Source organism: Pan troglodytes, chromosome 20, assembly GCF_028858775.2.
Source record: "Pan troglodytes isolate AG18354 chromosome 20, NHGRI_mPanTro3-v2.0_pri, whole genome shotgun sequence".
NCBI lineage: Eukaryota > Metazoa > Chordata > Mammalia > Primates > Hominidae > Pan > Pan troglodytes.
The window spans coordinates 52,378,769-52,398,790 of NC_072418.2; the positions used below are offsets into that span (position 1 = coordinate 52,378,769).

The window sequence follows — 20,022 nt, forward strand, 5'->3', positions numbered from 1 at the left end:
CCAGATCTGTTCTGCAACATTCACCGTTCTCTGCATCCAGCTCTGCTTATCTGCTGTTACCTTGGACACCAGAGCAGGTAAGAGACCCCAGGACCTCAAGTAAGCCTGTCCCATCGATGTGTCGGCCGCCTCCACCTCCACCTGAACACAGACCTATGCTTCTCTGTCCAGACTGGCCCCGGAGATGCTGAAATCCTAGCTCCATCTTCAATAACAGACTTGAGAGTCCTGCCCCAAAGCTCTCTTCTTCAAGTCCCTACCCCTCCACTCTGCAGAGCCCAGACCCCAGACCCTATTTCTGGAGGACTCAGAGCTCCCAATTCCTTTCTAACTCAGGAACCAAGAGCTCAAGGCCTCTTATCTCCTTTCACCCCTGCAATCCAGCCCCCAAACCTTGCTCCCTCAAAATTCTAGGCACCTGAACTTCCAGCCTTCTCCTCTCTAAAGAACCAGGAGCCAGGAACCTCAGCCCCCTCACCCTGCAAGACCCAGGAGTCTGAACCCCCAGCAACCTTCTTAACCCAGAGCCCAAATGTCTCCCTCCTCTCTCAAATCCATGAGTCCAGCCCTCAGCCGTTAGGAGCCTCCTGTAGTGTAAACAACTGTTGAGTCAAGGTGTCCCGGGGGACCTCGGAGAGGAAGGAGATCCCACGTCCCCTCGAAGCCCTGACACTCCCCAAAGTCGAAGTCGAGGAGATCTGGGGCCTGGAGAAGTGTCGTTCTTTCCCAATTTTTCTAGGACCCCTCGCTGAAACAGATCAGGAAATTAACTACGACTCCCAAGTAGCCCCGCGCCTCAGTCTCCCTTGGCTACCTGGGCCATCGCCCCACAAGCCTCCAAGGGACTTGCGATTGAGTTATCTTCCCATCCCTGGCGCCAAGCTGGGCCCCGGACGGACGTGGTCCACCTGTGTTCCAGTGGGCGTGGCCTCCGGGAGTGGGCGGGGCTCCTGGGAGCCTTCGGCCTTAACCCCTTCCTTCCCGCTCCCCCCCGCAGCTATAGGTATCTCCCACAGCTATGAAATCATTCAGCCGGATCCTCTTCCTCGTCTTCCTCCTCGCCGGCCTGAGGTCCAAGGCCGCTCCCTCAGCCCCTCTGCCTTTGGGCTGTGGCTTTCCGGACATGGCCCACCCCTCTGAGACTTCCCCTCTGAAGGGTGCTTCTGAAAATTCCACACGAGATCGTCTTAACCCAGAATTTCCTGGGACTCCTTACCCTGAGCCTTCCAAACCACCTCATACGGTTTCCCTGGAAAGCTTCCCACTTGACTTCACTGAGCCCCCCAACCCTGACCTCCGAGAAACCCCGCACCCAGAGTCTCCTGAGACCCCCAAAGCTGACTCACTCACAACCTCAATATCAGAATCCCTGGACATGCCCAAAACTAACCTCTCCAAAATGGCACACCCAGAGTCTTCTGAGACCCCCACACCTGGCCCAACTGAAATGCCACACCCAGGATCCCCTGAGACCCCCAAACCTAACTTCTCCAAAACTTCACGCCCAGAATTTCCTGAGACCCCAAACACTGACCTTATGCAAACTATACCCCAAGAATCCCCAGAGATTCTGCAGCTTAATGCCACTGAAGTCTCACAGGCAGAACTCCCCGAGACCTCAAACACTAACCCTACCAAGACCCCTGACCCCAAATCCCCAGAAAAGCATGACCTCAACTCCACTGAGACCCCAAACTCTGAATTTCTCCAAGCTCTCCATCCTGACCCTTCTAAAACCCCCCACCCAGAATCCCATGTGACCCACAATCCCAGCCCCACCGAAATTTCCCAAACAGAATTCCCCACAACCTACTACCAAAATGCAACAGATGTACCCAGGACCTCCGACCCTCAAATCTCCACTAGTCTCTACCCAGAAACACCTGTGCCCTTCAAGGATGACGCTACTGCTCTAAATGAGCTGTCCCTGAATCCCAAACCAGGAACACCTGCAGCCATCCAGCACGACTCCCCAAAATTGCCCACTTCAGATTCTCCAGGAATGGTTGAGCTGAAGGCCCCCCAGAACTCTGGCCCTAAGGAGTCCAACGCCCCTCCTCCCTCAGCCCGGATTGCAGGTCCCCCTGCTCTTCCAGGGCGCCCCAGTCAGTTGGCCCCTGCCACTCTGCGGGCACCCCAGAGGCACAGCCGAGGTGAGGGAGTCAACACCATCATCGTGGTGGAGCGAGTGAAGGAGACCGGTGAGGGGCAGGAGCCGGACTCCTGAGTCTGAGGGAGGGGCTGGGGGCCTGGATTCCTGGGTCCGAGGGAGGAGAGGCTGGGGGCCTGGACTCCTGGGTCCGAGGGAGGACGGGCTGGGGGCCTGGACTCCTGGGTCCGAGGGAGGACGGGCTGGGGGCCTGGACTCCTGGGTCCGAGGGAGGACGGGCTGGGGGCCTGGACTCCTGGGTCCGAGGGAGGACGGGCTGGGGGCCTGGACTTCTGGGTCCGAGGGAGGACGGGCTGGGGTTTGGACTCCTGGGTCCGAGGGAGGAGGGGCTGGGGGCCTGGACTCCTGGGTGCGAGGGAGGAGGGGCTGGGGGCCTGGACTCCTGGGTGCGAGGGAGGACGGGCTGGGGTCTGGACTCCTGGGTCTGAGGGAGAAGGGTTTGGGAACAGGAATTCCTGGATCTGAGGGAGGAGGGGCTAGGAGCTTGGACCCCTGGGTCTGAGAGAGGAGGGGGTTAGGAGCTTAGATTGCTGGTATCCCCCTTCAGGCGTGACTCTGGTGGGGCGACCACGTGGCGCAGCAGGCGGGGCCCTCTGCCTGTTCTTCGCGGGGACCGCGCTGCTGATCGGCATCTTTGTGCTGCTGTGGTGTCTTTACCGCCGGGCAGCTAGACAGCGGCCCTTCGCACATCACCGGCTTCCGGACGACGGAGATGAACCGGGTGAGCGCCCTGCCCCTTGAATGCCTGCACTTTTCCATAACCTGGTCTCTCCCGGCACTACAGGGCGCCCAGCCAAAAAAGCACAGGTCCCCCACCCAAGGTCAATGAAAGCCCCGGCTCTTCCATGGCAACGTCCAGCCCCCTAAATGTCTGCAATTTCACCCAAGAGCCCAGTGCCGCTCCCAATGCGGTTGGAAACGGCTTCAGGCCCAGAGCCGGCCGTCCCCGCCAGCCCCGCCCCTGCCCCTCCAGGTACGCGGCCCGGAGCCCTGTACTTCCCGCCCTCCACTGCAGGCCCCGCCGCTGCTGCTCGGACGCCACGCCTCCTGGTTTCTGGAGCGGCCCCCACCCTTTTTATTGAAAACTCAGTTCAAATGCAGAATCGGAATCCTCTCTCCGGCCTCCTGATCGGTCGGCCGCACAAAAGCGGCCCTGGAGGGTCAGCCCAGAGATGACCACGCCCCTTTGCACCCACAGTTCTGCATTTGGACGCCCCGAAAGACCCCTACGACCTCTACTTTTATGCTCCGGATACCTGGGTCCCTTCCCACATCGCCACCAAGCAGCCCCCGCCCACACCTCCTCTGCCACCAAAGCTGCCCCCGCCGCCCCGCGGGGGTCGCCCGCAGCGTCTGGAGGCCCTGTCCCCCGCCACGCTCCCCAACAACTTCGTGTGAGCCCCACCGAGTTCTGCCGGACCTGCACATCCCCACAGTGAAGGAAAACCCTGCGCTTCTGGCATGCTTAGCTAGAGTAGTCCCCCGGATAAAGGGTCTAATATACAGAGATGCTTGCGCTGTGATCAGAGAACAAGGTCTGAGACCGAATAAATATCATGTTCCCATGGCTAGACCCCTCCTCTGGCCTGAGCCCTGGGGTGGGAGGGGCTGGAGTCTGAGACCGCTGAAACTTAGGGAGGAGAGGCTGGGGTCTGGACCCCTGGGTCTGAGGGAGGAGGGGCTGGGGCCTGGACTCCTGGGTCTGAGGGAGGAGGGGCGGGGGTCTGGACTCCTGGGTCTGAGGGAGGAGGGGCTGGGGCCTGGACTCCTGGGTCTGAGGGAGGAGGGGCTGGGGCCCTGGACTCCTGGATCTGAGGGAGGAGGGGCTGGGGCCTGGACTTTTGGGTCTGGGAGAGGAGGGGCTGGGGTCCTGAACCCCTGGGTCTGAGGGAGGCGGGGCTGGGGGCCTGGACCCCTGGGTCTGGGAGAGGCGGGACTGGGGATCTGGACTCCCGGGTCTGAGGGAGGAGGGGCTGGGGGCCTGGGCTCCTGCATCTGAGGAAGGAGGGTCTGGGTTCCTGGACTCCTGGGTCTGAGGGAGGAGGTGCTGGGGGCCTGGACCCCAGGGTCTGAGGGAGGAGGGGCTGGGGCCTGGACTCCTGGATCTGAGGGAGGAGGGGCTGGGGCCTGGACTCCTGGATCTGAGGGAGGAGGGGCTGGGGCCTGGACTCCTGGTTCCGGGAGAGGAGGGGCTGGGGCCTGGACTCCTGGTTCCGGGAGAGGAGGGGCTGGGGGCCTGAAACCCTGGGTCTGAGGGAGGCAGGGCTGGGGGCCTGGACCCCTGGGTCTGGGGGAGGCGGGGCTGGGGGCCTGGACCCCTGAGTCTGGGGGAGGAGGGGCTGGGGCCTGGATCCCTGGAACTGAGGAAGGAGGAGCTAGGGGCCTGAACTCCTCGGTCTGAGGGAGGACGGGGCTGGGGACCAGGATGCCTGTGTGACCTCCACAGCCAAGAACAACTGAGCCTGTACACCAAAGCTTTTATTGGGAGTGGGGCAGGGCAGGATTTACAGTCACAGAGACAGAGACACAAAGACACAACCCTGCACTGGGAAAAAACACCCCTGTCTCCTGCCCCATTCCCTTTCATGGGATTCTGTGACTTCTCTATAGGTTCCCCAAATTCTAAGCTGAAAGAGGGGTGTCTGAGAGGGGAAGGATCCCAGATTTTGAGTCATTAAGCCCCTGAGGGACACAACAAATGGCCACTGAGAAACAGGGTAGTTCGAAACCACCCAGGAGAATAAAGTGCGAGGAATTGGGGAGGGGGCATCATGAAACCACCATGGGGGAGTTCAATGGTGGTAGCTTCAAACCTTTGAGTTCATGGACTGGAGCAGCCGCTATTTAGACCTGAAAACCATGTCAGAAAAAGTGCACGGGGGTGGAGAGGCATATTGTTAAAATTGCGATTTTGGTTGTTTCCCCAGACATTATGCTAAGCTAGGGAGAAGAGGGTCTTGGGAAATTTGGTGCTTTCGCAGAATCTGCTGGTAGGGGAGATGTGAAGTGGGCAAGGAAGGGGGGACTTGAAACCGCCATTTTCCCTCAGAAACGCTGGTGAGAATCAATCCCTGGAATGGCGGGGACGAGTAATTGGTTAAACCAATCTGGAAGATGCAGAACAGAGTCGGGAGAGATTTGAAACTTCTAGAGGAGGACCTTGAATTTTTCTGAAAGGAGATGGGAGCTGAGTGATCTCAAAGGTTAGCCTGAGAGTCCCTGGAGATAAAGGAAAGCGGGGGGGTGGGGGTGCCTCAAAACCACAAGAGAGAGTAAGAGGTCAAACTGTCCATTCAAATAAAGCCCTGAAAGGAGAGATTTGAAACCACTGAGGCAGAACGGGTGGAGAGGGAACCTTTAGGGGAATTTGGGTATCCTTGAAACTGTCAGTCTGCAGCTTCACTACCCCTGAGAGGCAATTGGGAAGGAAAGAGGATTTGACAGCACTGGGAACAAGGGAGAGTGCTTCTTAGGCCTGAGGCAGGACAGAGAGGAGCGGGGTTCCTTGACACTGTCACTCAGGCCAGAGATGAGTGGAATGGAGGTCCTGGAAACTGCCATTCAGTGGGAGGCACATGGTCAGTAGTCCCGGACAGGGGGTGGGGGCCTGGGGGGCTGAAATGTGCTGTGTGTGGCCCCATAGGAGGGCGGTGGTGCAGGGGGTGCCCCCGGGGGCTCAGCCTCATCCTCCATTTCGCTGTCGTCACTGCCAGCCAGCTGGTCATGGCCAACGAAGCCACACTTCTCCTCGCTCATCTCCTCAGGCTCTGCCCACGGCTGCTTCTCTCCAGAAGCAAAGACCCCGTAGAAGATGACACCTCCATAGTGCACCAGGGAGGCAATTAGGAACACGTACTGCCACTCCTCCCGAGTCTGCAGGGGACAATAGGGCTGAGGTCAAATGGGAGGACAAAGAAACAGAGGCGGAGAGAGGGGGAGGCCTAGAGGAAGGGAGGCAGAGACCCAGAGAGGCTGAAAAGGCAGGGATGGCACCCCAGAGACAGTGCCACCACGTGGTCAGTTAGGTACGAAGCACACACTTGGAGGCAGACTGAGTCAGGACTGCGGCACCGACCTTGTGCTTAGTCATGGCCCCCACGATGATGGGGCACACCATGCCCGACAGTGTGCCCACGCCGTTGGAGATGCCCATGAGGATGCTGGCGTAGCGCGGGGCTATGTCCAGGTGGTTCACGTTGAACCCTGGCGGAAAGACAAGTCGGAAGGCGTCACACCAGAATCTCACTCGAGTGATTCCCACTGGGACGTTCTCAACCCTCTCCCCTCCCCGCCACTCATGTTCCACCTTTTGTGAGGCTGAGAAGCCCCGTTCCTGAGCCAGGAAGTTCCCTACAGAGCTGACCAGAGTCCCCCAAGCTGCGGATCCGCGGTTCTCACCAGAGATGGCGAAGCCGCTGAAGCCCACGGCTAGGACCAGGAAGGAGATGGCCACGCCCTTGGAGTGCGAGTAGCCGACCACCAACAGCAGCGTGGCTTCCATGCCGAAGCCTACGGGGAGGGGGGGCCCGCGTCTCCTGAGTGTCGGCCGGAGCAGGGCGCAGGCTGCCCCACACCGCCCTTCCAGAACTGCTCCAGCCCCAAACCGCTTCTATCCGCCCCAGTCTGGCCACCTCCACGCCCAGGCCTCTTCGCGCCCTCCACGCCACCCGCACCCACCCTAACCAGGCCCCTACTTCTCCAAGACCCAGCCCTGACCACGCCCACCAGCTCCATCGCCCCTCCCGTAGCTCCACCCCTTGACTAGGCCACTCCCCGAACACGCAGGATCCCTGCTGTGCACATTCACACCTTCCCCTCAATCCCCACTCATGAGTTTTTGGGGTTTTTTTTAATTTTTGATTTTTTTTTTTTTTTAAGAGACAAAGTCTCACGATGTTGCCCAGGCTGGTCTCAAACTCCTGAGCTCAAGTGATCCACCGGCCTTCGCCTCCGAAAGTGCTGGGATTACAGGGGTTAGCCACCATGCCCTGCCTGTTTTTTAATTTTTAATTGTAATTTTAATTTTTCTAGAAACAAAGTCTCGCTCTGTCGCCCAGGCTGGAGTGCTGCGGCGCGATCATAGCTCACTGCGGCCTCGCACTTCTGGGCTCCAGCGATCCTCCCTTCTCAGCCTCCCAAGTAGATGGGACCACAGGCGCGCGCCACCACGCCTAGCAAATCTCACTTGTTAGACAGCAGGCCCCCTAGACCCTGTCTCTCCAGGTGCCTTACTCTTAGCGCCTCTTCATCACCTAGTTCGTGTCCTACCACACCCAACTTTGTGCAGGCCTTGTCCCTCCAGGCCCAACTCGGTCTTGCCTCTGCTCCACCCGGGAAGTCTCGCTCACCCTGCCCTTCCACGCGGTGGCCCCTTGGACGGCCGCGTGACAGTCCCTTTCATCCAGGCCTGCCCTGCCCCGGCTCCACCCTGTTGGCCACGGCCCTTTGCATAGAAAGGGACTCCTGGGGCAGGCTGGATGGTTTCCGCCTGTAACCACTCCCCATCACCTCTCAATCCCGCTCTGCTCCACCCAGGCTGTCCTAGAGCCGGCCCAGGCCCCTCCCCACTCACCTCCGCAGTTCATCAACTTGCGCACGTTGGTGGTGGACATGATGCGGCGGCTCCGCAGGAAGTCCGCGATCTGGCCGCCGATGGGCACGATGATGGTCATGACCAGGTGGGGCAGCGCGGACACCAGGCCTACCTGCGGGAACAGGTGTACAGGGGACACTAGGGTTCGGGGCCGCCGGCTCGGCGTCTCTGCCCGGTCCGTGCACCACCGGCTCCTCCCTGCCTCGGGATCGCCGCCAGTTCCCTCCCGCCGACCCCTCCGCGCCCCCCTGCCCTCTCCTCCTGGGCTCTACCTTGCTGATCTCGAAGCCGAACACTTCTTCGAAGTAGGCGGGCTGGGAGATGAGCAGCAGGTAGAACGTCCAGCTGCGGCAGAAGTTGGCCACGATGATGGCATAGACTGGCATAGACGTGAAGAAGCGCCGCCAGGGAGTGCTAAACTTCTGTGGGGGCGAGGGGAGGGCCGCTAAGACGGGGAGCGGGGCTGAGGGCTTCTCCGAGTCCCTTCAGGGACCACAGTGTAGTTCTGCAGAGACCAAAGGATCCCGACCGCACTGAAACTTCTATGGACCCAAAGGCGCGGGCTACACCATGTTGCAGTGGGGACCCAGGGATCCTAGCCTCAAGGTGACACTTGAGTGATGAAGGGGTCCTGGCCCTATGGTAGCCTCTCAGGTCCGCAGGTGTCCGGGCCCCTCAGGAACCTGTCTTTTTCTTTTTTTATTTTTATTTTTACTTTTTGTATTTTGTATTTTGAGTAGAGACGGGGGTTTCGCCATGTTGCCCAAGCTGGTCTGGAACTCCTGGGCTCAAGCGATCCTGCAGTCTCCACCCCCAAAGTGTTGGGATTGCAGGCGGAAGCCACTGAGCCTGCCCTAGGAGTCTCTTTTTATCAAAAATGCTCCCAAAATACAGCCTCAACTCAAGGTCTAAGCAAAACCCCCCACATTCTAATCCCTTCTCTGCTGGCTTTAACCATGCCCTGTCAGTGGTTCTAATCCTGCTCAACTCCCGACCTAACCCTGCCCCCAGCACCTGAGAATCCCGTCCTCCGCGGGTTGCAACCCGCCTCCTAGGTTCTAGCCCTCTCTTTGCGTTCCAGTCCCGTCTCCTCTAGAGTCTGCAGGAACCCTCCCTGATCTACACGCTGTGCAGGTTCGTGGCTTGCTATCTCTCCCCGCCCCTTCCCCGAAGATTTGGTCCCGGACCGTGAGGGGGTTCATGAGTTTCGCGCTCTCTCCGATGGCGTCCTCGATGTACTTGCGCTCCTCCTCCGAGATGCTGGGGTGCAGCGCGGGGGACTCGTAGGAGACGAGCAGCCAGAACAGGTACCAGAAGATCCCGAAGCTGCCTGGGGGGGTCAGGAGGGGGATGGGAGCGAGGTGAGGACCGGCCCCGCTCCGCCCCAGCGCCACCCGGAACCAGGCATCCGGGTCCCTCACCGTAGACGTAGAAAACAGAGCTCCATCCTGAGTACTGCACAAGGACCCCGGCGAGGGGCATCGCCACCACCGCCCCAGCATAGGAACCTAAGGGGGAGGATGCGGGGGAGAGAACAGGCCCATCTTCCCTCAGATCAAGGAGTGCGGACCCCCACCACTTCCACCTTTCCAGACACTGAATTACAGGCCACAGCCCCTCCTCCCTTAGACCCAGGAATCCAGGCCTAGCCCCTCCTCGCTCGGACCCAAGAGTCCAGGCCCCCAGCTCCTCCTCCCCCAGACCCAGGAGTCCAGGCCCCCAGCTCCTCCTCCCTCAGACCCAGGAGTCCAGGCCCAACCCCTCCTCTCTCAGACACAGGAGTGCAGGCCCTCAGCTCCTCCTCTCAGACCCAGGAGTGCGGGCCTCCAGTCCCTCCTCCCTCAGACCCAAGAGTCCAGGCCCCCAGCCCCTCCTCTCTCAGACCCAGGAGTCCAGCCCCAGCCCCTCTTCCCTCAGACCTGGGAGTCCAGGTCCAGAGTCTTCTCCTCCTCCCTCAGACACAGGAGTTCAGCCCCCCCAGCCCCTCCCCGCTCAGACCCAACAGTCCAGGCCCCAACCCCTCCTCCCTCAGATTCAGGAGTGAGGATCCCTCTTCCTCTCACCACAAAAGGCTGTCGTCGCCAGGCGACTCCGTTCTAAGGGTGGGGCCCATTTGCTCCAGATCCCATGGCAGGCGGGGTATGTGACCCCCTAAAGAGGAGAAAACCAAGGTCACTGAGAAGAGGCAGGGTCCGAGCGAGGGCAGGGTCATATCAGGCGGGGATTTACCTCTACCAACCCCTGCAGGATCCTCACGAAGATGACACAGCCATAGTGGACGCGGGCAGCTGAGGGGATCAGCATGTTTAGAGTGGATGTTGCCACAATAGCAAAGCCGAAAACTCTGATGGGAAGGGTCAGAGAAAAGAATCCAAGCTATCCAGCCATGCCCGGGATTCTGCCTTTCCCGCCCACAGCAAGCTAGGCCCAGTGGTCCCCGGGACCCCAGGTCCCACCACCTCTCTGACTTACACCTTCCTCAATCGCAAGCCCCACCTTTCTCTAAGACCCACCCCCAAATCCAGGCTTCTCCCATTTACCAGAGCCAGCCCGCAAATTCAAGACCACGCCCTCTAACTCCACCCACACAACTGTAGTTACCGCCCACTTTGAGACCCCACCACTGTACCTGTTGGCTGCAAATTTTTGACAGATAAATCCTCCTGGAATCTGAGTGACAATGTAGCCCCAGAAAAAGGAGCCGTGTATGAGGCCGACAGTCTCTGGATCCCAGCTGAACTGGGCTTTCTGCGGGCCAAAATGTACATTAAATCAGCCGCCCTGTCCAGGCTCTGCCGCTCCACCAATCAGCACCCACAGACTTAGCGTCTCGACCTATCAGCAACGAGGAACCCCTCCCACCTCCAAACGCCTGCCAATCAAAGCTCACACTATCTTTCTGTCAATTAAAGTCTACAAACTCCGCTCTTCCACGTTGCTAGGGCCTATGCTGCCTTAACAATGGAGTCCATCACCACCTAGACGCCTTGCTTTGCCTGCTTCCTTGCCTCCATGAAAGCCTAGGGGCCCATGTATGATGATGACTCTCTCCACTTATATCCAGCTTATGAGCGTTTGCGGAGTGACCTGCACAGGGTCCAGGCGGGGACACGAAGCAGCCAAGGGGGCGGACCAGATTGGAAGGGAGCAAGGGGAGGAACTTCAGGTAGGACAAAGGCACAAATCAGGACTCTTTTCTGATGCAGGGGCAAGGCCTATGCTGAAATTAAAATAGGAGAAAGGACAGGGCACGGTGGCTCACGCCTGTACTCCCAGGACTGGGAGGCCGAGGCAGGAGGATCGCTTGAGCCCAGGAGTCCGAGACCAGCCTGGGCAACATAGGGAGACCTTGTCTCTACAAAGATAAAAATTAAAATGTTAGCTGGGTATGCCGGCGCACGCCTGTAGTCCCAGCTGCTCAGAAGGCTGAGGCAGGAGAGTCACTTGAGCCCAGGAGTTCGAGGCTGCAGTGATGGTGCCACTGCACTCCAGCTTGGGCGACAGAGCAATGGCTCCACTGCACCGTAGCCTGGGAGACCCTGTGGGTCTTTAGATAAGGGACACAACACATGCAGTGGGACGTAGGCAGTGGCAGGGTTTCAAAAAAGGATCACATTCAGGGAGGAACCTGAGATGGGACTGAGATTAAATAGATGTGACCCGGGGACATGAGCTTGGGGTACAGGCGTGAGCAAAATTGCTAGTAGGTCCAAAATGGGGCAGGGGCAACCCCTAGGGAACCTGATGTTGGGGCGGACTCTACATTTTTCAATCAAGCCCCTGGAAATAAGGGCGGGACTTCATTTAGATCAGGACGGGGCTTAGGAAACGGAGGCGGCCCCTAAGGCGAGGTCAGAACTAAGGGGCGCACGGATTGGGCGGAGCTATTCCGACAGCGTTTCGGAAGGGGCGTGGCCTGGACGTCTGGTGGGTGAATGTGACGTCATGGGGGCGTAGGCGGAGCTCGGTGAGCGGGGCGGGGCTCTGCAAGGGCTCAGGCCTTGAGCTACCTGCACCACCACGTGGCCCCCGCGGTGGGTCGTGCTGTTATTGACCATGGAGACGATGGCCACGCCCAGGTTGCAGCGGATGCCAAAGCTGATGCAGAAGCCCAGACCACTCATGATGGCGATAATGTAGCGGCGAGGGAGGCCGAAGCAGGTGCAGTCCACCACCGGCGGGTCCCGGGTCTGCGTGGTCACCGGGCGCCCATCCGCACTCAGCTCCAGCGTCTCCGCGCCTTCCTGCCGCTTCTCCAGAAGGCTGCGGGACAGCAAGAGCCAGAGACTCGGAAGTCCAGGCCCCCAGCCCCCTCACCCCCAAGACCAGGATCCAGGGCAAAACCTGCTTTTCAACATCCAGAATTCTAAGCCCGCACCTCCTCCTTCACCAAGAGTCCAGGTCCCTGGCTCCCTTCGCCCCCCTGATCCAGAAATCCTCCATCTCCCTCAGACCGGGAATTCAGGCCCCCAGCCCCCTCCTTCTTCACATTGACGGTCTTCAGTCCCCCTCTCCCAGCTCTGTCAAATCCTTCAACTCAGGAGACTTAGACCCCAGACAACCCTTTGGGATTAAAGAGCCTGTGCCCCCATTCCGAGGCCCAAAGACTCTCCAGCCGCCTCTCCCAGATAAGAGTCTATTCGAGGAAGCAAAAGGTGCTAAGGAGATGCTTCAGCAAAGGTGTCAAAAGAACAGATGCTTCTCAGCCACGTTTGCTAGGGGGTAGGGAGATGTCCAGGACCCTGGGAATCCAGCAGCCCGTCCCAGGCATCCCTAGGGAACCTTGAGTCCAGGCTGCCAGCCTAGGGGGTAGGGAGGGGGAGTGGCGGGTGGTGTCCTGGCAGGGGACAGATGGCCCTGGTAGGGGGATTGGCTCATTCCCCAGCGTGACTCTCGCCCCCGCCCGTTCTGGATCCAGAATCAAGTCTGTGATGACGAAGAGGGTATTTGGAGGGCTGCCTCAAACCCAGAGAGAGGCTGCAGAGAGAGAGAGGTGCCTTCAGACAGGTGGAGAAAGACCCAAAAAGAGGGTGACAGAGATGGGGGGAGTTGTACAGAGGCCCAGAGAGAGGGGGTCACAGACAGAAGAAGGGAGAGAGATCCAGTGAAAGGGGGACAGAGATCTAGAGAGGAAGAGACAGAGACCCAGAGAGAGGGAGAGAGAATAACAAGGGAGCAGAGACCCAGAGAGAGAGGGGGACAGAGACCCAGAGATACAGGGGGACAGAGACCCAGAGACATAGCGGGACAGAGACCCAGAAAGAGGGGGACAGAGACCCAGAGAGAAAGGGAGACAGAGACCCAGAGAGAGAGGAACAGAGACCCAGATAGAGAGGGGGACAGAGACCCAGAGAGAGGGAGAGAGAATAACAGGGGAGCAGAGACCCAGAGAGAGAGGGGGACAGAGACCCAGAGAAACAGGGGGACAGAGACCCAGAGACATAGTGGGACAGAGACCCAGAAAGAGGGGGACAGAGACCCAGAGAGAAAGGGAGACAGAGACCCAGAGAGAGAGGAACAGAGACCCAGATAGAGAGGGGGACAGAGACCCAGAGATGGAGGGGTCAGAGACACAGAGGATGACAGAGACCCAGAGAGAGGGAGACAGAGACCCAGAGAGAGGGGGAGAGAGACTTAGAAATAGGGGGACAGAGACCCAGAGAGGGAAGAGATGGAAACCTAGAGAAGGAAGCAGACAGAGTCCCAAAGAGAGGCGGGGACAGAAACCCAGGAGATAGGACATAGATGCAGAGAGATGAGAACAGAGATCCAGAATGCAAGAGAAAGATGGAGAGCCTGGGAGACGGAGGATAGACAGGCTGGGGACGTGATTTGTGAGGTGCGGCCCCTCTCTGAGGTGGGTAGGCAGCCAGGGGATCGGGCTGGATCCCAGGAAGGGGCTGGAACAGATGGAGGCGAGGGAGACTGGGACGGGGGAGGAAGGAACAGCCAGACGGTCCAGGGGGAGGGAGGTGGAAGAGCTGCGAGAACACAGCAACCCCTCCCCGTCCTAGAACTTAAGGAGGTGGGGAGGGGCAGTTAAGAAACATGGGTGGGAGAAGCCAGGGAGTGGACAGAACCCAGAAGGAGTAGGAATGAGACCCCAAGAGGAAGAAGACAGAGAGCCAGAGATAGGGGGGATTGAAGCCACTAGGACGAATAGTACAGGATGGCAGTAACTCCCCCCACCCATCAGCACACATCACCCAAAGAGATTAGACTGACCCAGGTTGACATCGGATGATATTTGACCCTGAAACTCAAGATGTGATTGCAGCCCCTGATGTGAGATTCCTTGTTAATATGAGGAGATGTCAGATCTCTAATCAAGGCTGTCTAAGCAGGGGGGTCTCAGTATCCCACATCTATAAAATGGGGACAAGGGCAAAAATGCAAGAGAATAAAGAGGGAACTTCAAGGTGATATCAATCATTTTAGAGCAAGAGGACCAAGGACACAGAGATGAAGGTGGCCCTGATGCTTTGCAGGGGACAAGGACAGAGAAGGGAGACCCTAGATGCAAATCCCCCTCCCCTCCCTGGATACCCCAAACTCAGGCCTGGGGACTTGGCGATGAGGAAAAGCAACACGTAGGAGGCCATTACCCCAAATCGAGATGTCTCAACTTCTCTGTGTCTCCCTCTCTCTCTCTCTGCTTCTCTCAGGATCTCTGTCCACTCCCCCACGTCTTTGTCTCCTTATGTCCCTCTGCTCTCTCTTCTCTTCCCATTGTACAACTAAGGAAACTGAGGCTCGGGGAGCTGAAGTGGCACTCCAAGGTCACAGACAAGAACAGCAATGGGACTTGATCCCTTACTGGCCCTCGGCATCCCCCTGCCCAAGACCTGGCTCTCAGAAAGGAGGCACCTTGGGTTCTCATTTCTCTGGCATCCCATTCCCCCATGTCCTTGTTCCAAGTCACCCTGGGTGCAAGGAAGCTCCCCACCAGCTGTGGCATCACTCATCTCAAGGAAGAGCTCTGTTCTAGGCTTGGGAGGGAGACTGACCTGGGTTCAAATCATGGGGCTCATACTCATCCACTGATCTCCCCAACCCCAGAATGGAGCCTCAGTTTCCCCATCTTTGTCTAGAGGATTGAATGAGATCAACCTGTTGTCTCTAATATGGGGTATTCCCCTCTCCCTCCAACCATCAGAGCAAACCCCAGGCATTGGAAGCAAATGCTTTTCTCTGCACAAACTCCCTGCTGATGGTCCTGGCCAGAGCCCGGGTGTCTCTGGGGACCCAAGAGGTAACTCAGAGAGTGAGAGCCAGAGAGAGATTGACTGTGAGAAACCCTAGCACAGATGAGAAACAGAGGCAGAGACTGAGGGAGGGGCCTGAGGAACACATCCCTCCCGCTGCCACCCCCCAGCCCCCTCCACCAGCACGTCTCTTTCTCTCTCTCTCATTCTCCTGACTTCACACTGATGTATTTTGAGAAACTCGTGAAAGGAGGCGAGAAAAAGGGTGGGGAGGGGCTGGAAAATTGGAAAAAGAAGGGGTGAGGTTATCTCAGCTTCCCCTCCACCGCCAACCTCCGTCACTGCACCATCCTCCTGCCCACCTCCCCCCACTTCTGTCCAGCCTTATTCTTGTCTCTCATGTTACTAGAGGGTGGGGTAACTTTGGAGCTAAGCGGTGATCTGCAGCAAGCAAGACTGATGTTAGACTTAGCAAAGGACCCCCATGGCCTAGCGAGGTGGACTGAAGCTCAGCGAAACACAGGGTCAGGGCTGTGGGCCAAGGGGACAGGGCCTGAGGGCACGGCGGCAGGGGCATGGTGCTGATGAGGCCATCTCCTTCGTGCACTGTGGCCAGATATATTTTTAGGCTTTTCCGCAGCTGAGTAATTTATCTGACTTAGAGCCAAAGCTGGGGTTGGGGGTGAGAGCCTGTGGGGAGGTGTCCAGATTATCCTGAGGGACACTCGGGTCACTGGGGTCATCAACCTGGTTGGGAGGGAGTCCCTGTCAGCCCCAGCCTATATCCTTTGGGAAGGCTGTCCTACCCCAGGAACTGAAATTTTTGGCCTCTAACTCCTTTCTCTCCCAGGGACCCAGGGTGCTGTGACCTCTTCCACCCAGCCTCACCCCCTCAAGGACAACGGGCTATGAGCCCCAATCCGCTTTAGCTGCAGATTAAACTCCATGCCAGACAGAAACGGAAAAAGACACAGAGAGACGGAGAGACCCATGGTGGGAGAATTAAAACACAGAGACGGGGACAGGGACCCAGAGAAGTGGGGACCAGAGATCCAGGGAAGAGGAGAGACCCAGAAAGAGGGGGACAGAGACTCTGAGTCAGGAGTTGATAGAGATCCAGTGAGAGCAATGGCCAGAGAACCAGAGAGAGGGGCACAGAGACGCAAAGAAGCAGAGGCAGAGATCTAGGGAGAAGGAGGGGCCCAGAGAGAAGGGAGCCGAGATCTGGAAAAAGAGGGAGACGGAGACCCAGAGAGAAAGGGGGCAGAGACATCCAGAAAGAGACGGGGACAGAGACCCAGAAGTGGTGGGGGAGGAGCCAGAGACCCGGGAGAGAGGCATTTACAGCACCAGAGAAAGAGTGGAGCCGGGTGGGGTGGGGTGCAGAAAAATGAACAGGATAATGGACAAGGCTCGACCAGGGAGAACAGCGCCGTCGGAGCCCACGGCAGAAAACTGGACAGATGGGTGGACCCCCATGCCGGGGTATCGCCCGTTCATCTGTCAGTCTGCGCCCAGGTGGGAATTAGCATCCTCCTCAGATCCTCCCACTCTTCTCCCGGGACCCCCGCCAGGCTCACCGGTGCAGCTTCCCGAGAGCACGACCCGCTAGCTTCCGAAACTCCTCCTGGCGGAACTCCATGGTGGCGGCTCCTGCCGCCGGTCACCCCGCCGGTCCCCCCCGCCGATCCCCCCGCCCGCGGGCCCGGGCGGCCGCGTCCGGGTTCCCGGGGTCCGCCCCGGCCCGGCCGGCCCCGCAGCTCCGCTCGGGGGGAAGGAGGCTGCAAGTGCAGGCGGCCCGGGGGCTGTCACAGGACTCAGCGCCGGGGGCGGGGCGCGGGAGGCCCCGCCCCGGCCCCACCAGGCCCCTCCCCTCGTCTGTCAGACCCGCCCCTCTCGCAGCCCTTTCATCCTCGTCCCGTCCCCTCCTGAGCCTTCCAAGACCACGCCTGTGGGTTCTGAACTCACGCCTCCGAGTTCACGCCCCCCAGTTTTGTTCCTTTCCCAGGCTACTCCCCCTATCCCTGTTCCATCACCCCTGGTTCCTACCCAGATTTTCTCTCCTCTCCTGAGTTCTCATCCCCATCATTTCTCTCCCCGACTTCTGTTCCCCCTAATTTCGTCCCTTACAATCCTGTCTTCTCTGACTTTCCCTCTGCGTTCATCCTCCAGTTCCTTCACTCCTCCCCGCCCCCACCCCGCAATTCCATCCCCATCCCACCTCGTCCCCAGTTCCAATAGTCTCATCCAGGGAGTTCTTTCTTTTCTCATTCAAGGGAAATTCTTTCCCCTCAAGTCCAACGCCTACTTCGATCCACCTGTCGTCCCCCTCTAGTCCCTTTCGCCACCCGGGTTCTTCACCCTTGAGCTCCATCTCCTCCTTAGTTTCCATCTTTCCCCTTTGAATCCCATACTCCTCCAGCTCTATTCTCCCTCCGGCGTCTCTCTCCTCCCTGTTGCTTCTCTCCCTGAGTTTCATTCCCTAACCCCGATTTTCTTCCCTCTGGCTTCCGCCCCCCACAGTTATATTTCACACACCCCGCCAGTGCCAGCTGCGACCCCATAGTCTCCCCATTGTGTTATTTCTCCGCTCCTCTGGGATCTGTCCGCGCTCTGAGTTCTTCCCTAGCTCCGGGGGATCCATTCCTCTATTTGAGTTCTGTCTCCACCCCCTGAGATCTGTCCCGCCCCCTAAATTGTGATCGGCACCCCCTGGCATCCTCACCCGCCCTCTGAATTTGTCTCCTCCCCTAGGATCTGTCGCTGACCTGAGTTCTGCCCCCGCCCTCTGAGTTCTCTCCCCACCGTTGGAGTTGTGTCCCCTTCTCCTAGGATCTGTCCCTGGCTCTGTTCCCGCCCTCTCAGTTCTGTCCTTGCCCCCTGGAATCTGTTCCTGCCATCTGAGTTCTACCCCTTCCCCACAGGATCTGTCTCTGCCCCCTGGAATCTGTCCCCACCCACCGAGTTCTGGCCTCCGTCCCTGGGATCTGTCCCCGCCCTCTGTGTTCTATCCCTGCCCCATGGGATCTGTCCCCGCCCACCCAGTTCTCCCCGCCCCCTGGATCTGTCCCTACCCTCCCAGTCTTGCCCCGGCCCCATGGGATCTGTCCCCGCCCTCCGACTTCTGACCCTCGCCACTGGGATCTGTCCTCGACCTCCCAGTCCTACCTCCGCCCCCGGAATCTGACCCCGCCCACCGAGCTCTGGCCTCCGCCCCTGAGATCTGTCCCCGCCCTCCCAGTCTTGCCCCTGCCCCATGGGATCTGTCCCCCGCCCACCGCCTCCGCCTCTGGGATCTGTCCCTGCCCTCCCAGTCCTGCTCCCACCCCCGGAATCTGTCCCCGCCCACCGAACTCTGTCTCCACGCCGGAATTCCAGCGCCACCCCGTTGGGTAGAGCCCGGCCCTTCCCTGTCCCGGGCCCGCAGACAGGGTCCCGCCCCGCTCCTGTCCTCAGACCAGCCCATCTCCCGGCGCTGAGTCCACCTCCAGATCCAGGCCCCAGGAGGGTGATCCTTTCCCCACTACCTCCCCGCGTCGGGCCGCAAATGCATTTGGTATTAAATTTTCATGATGCGGCCCGCGGTGGGGTGGGAGGAGCAGACGGCGCGTCGGGCGGGCGCCAAGGACGGGGTGGCCGGGAAGCCACTGACCGCCGCAGCCTCTCGCTTCCAGCCTTGACTGGCTGGGTCTCTGGGTCTCACAGCTTTGAGAAACCCCTGGGACCCCAGAACGGAGGACGCTGCAGGTCTGAGACAGGAGGGAGGTAGGAACCGGGACTCGTGGGGCTGAAGTAGCAGCGCGGGAGCCGCTCACACGCGCCGCCCAGTGGCTGCAGAGTCCCCGGCCCGGGTGCGGAGGCGGTGGTTGCGGCTCGGGGCCAGGTGTGAGGGTGGAGCAGATGGTGAAGAGGAGGGAGTGGGAAGCGGGCCCCGCCGCTGCCAAAACTTGGGCCTTTGCCGAAACCATCGCCATGGAAACCGAGGAAGGAGGAAAGGACCCAGCCCCACACTTTTTCAGGACCTGGGAATGAGTTACTCGGCCCCCTCCAGCGGCTCACCGTTCCAACCACAAGTCCCAGCGGCCTCTGAGCCTCAGCGCTCGTTTGAGAAGGGCCGCGCACTCCGAGGGCCGCTGGGAGATGTAGTTCTCTGAGACGATGGGCAGGGATACGTTGCGCCCTCTGGTGGACACGGCGCCCACGTTCGCTCATCCGTTCCGCGGCCGGAAAGACCCTACCTGAAGTCACTCCCACCCTGACCTCTTCCCCGTCTTTTCTCCCCCTCCCTCACAATTCACCCCATTGCAGACACATTGTGCTTGCCTGCCTGCCTTTTCTTTCCTTCTTTCCTCTTCTTTCTCTTCTTTTTTCTTTCCTTCTTTCATTCCTTCTTCTTTCTCTATCTTCCTTCCTTTCCCCTTCCTCCTTCCTTTTTCTTTCTCTTCTTTTTTCTTTCCTTCTTTCTTCCTTCTTTCCTTCCTTCCTCCTTTCTTCGTTCGTTCCTTCCTTCCTCCTTTCCTTCCTCCCTTCCTTCCTTTTTGAGACAGGGTCTCACTCTGTCGCCCAGGGGCAGCTCACTGCAGTCTTAACCTCCCTGGGCTCCCACCTCAGCCTCCCGAGTAGCTGAGGACAACAGGTGTGCACCACCATGCCCCACTAACTCACATTGTGCTTTGAGCATTTACCACTGAAGTTCCTCCATCTACTGATGATCCTAGGATTCACTAAAGAGGAGGGTATAGACAATCACTTTTTTTTTTTTTTTTTTTTTGAGATGGAGTTTCATTCTTGTTGCCCAGGCTGGAGTGCAATGGCGCCATCTGGGCTCACAGCAACCTCCGCCTCCTGGGTTCAAGCAATTCTCCTGCCTCAGCCTCCCGAGTAGCTGGGATTATAGGCGCCTGCCACCACGCCAGGCTAATTTTGTATTTTTAGTAGAGACGGGGTTTCTCCATGTTGGTCAGGCTGGTCTCAAACTCCCGACCTCGGGTGATCCGCCCGCCTTGGCCTCCCAAAGTTCTGGGACTACAGATGTGAGCCACTGTGCCCGGCCT

At 58.9% G+C, this 20,022-nt stretch overlaps 2 protein-coding genes across 3 annotated transcripts; one reads left to right on the forward strand and one right to left on the reverse strand.

The window, feature by feature from the left end:
* The first annotated feature begins 1,018 nt into the window (after nt 1–1,018).
* GFY (golgi associated olfactory signaling regulator) lies at nt 1,019–3,737 on the forward strand. Of its 2 annotated transcripts, XM_001157010.4 has the most exons (3): nt 1,019–2,201; nt 2,718–2,891; nt 3,369–3,737. In XM_001157010.4, the coding sequence occupies exons 1-3, from the start codon at nt 1,019–1,021 to the stop codon at nt 3,566–3,568; spliced, it is 1,557 nt and encodes a 518-aa protein (XP_001157010.1). In that variant the 3' UTR covers nt 3,569–3,737. The 2 variants fall into 2 exon arrangements, 1 of the variants encoding a protein (XP_001157010.1); XR_001711879.2 differs by lacking the exon at nt 1,019–2,201 and having other exon boundaries at nt 2,808–2,891; nt 3,186–3,462.
* Nucleotides 3,738–4,630: 893 nt separating this feature from the next.
* Nucleotides 4,631–16,757, reverse strand: SLC17A7 (solute carrier family 17 member 7). The gene is made up of 12 exons (XM_016936532.4): nt 16,549–16,757; nt 11,774–12,026; nt 10,393–10,511; nt 9,993–10,107; nt 9,827–9,914; nt 9,185–9,271; nt 8,951–9,093; nt 8,036–8,185; nt 7,743–7,875; nt 6,569–6,679; nt 6,246–6,373; nt 4,631–6,043 (listed from the first exon to the last, which is right to left on the reverse strand). Exons 1-12 carry the CDS (start codon nt 16,608–16,610, stop codon nt 5,750–5,752), a joined length of 1,683 nt encoding a protein of 560 aa, XP_016792021.3. The 5' UTR covers nt 16,611–16,757; the 3' UTR covers nt 4,631–5,749.
* Nucleotides 16,758–20,022: the final 3,265 nt, after the last annotated feature.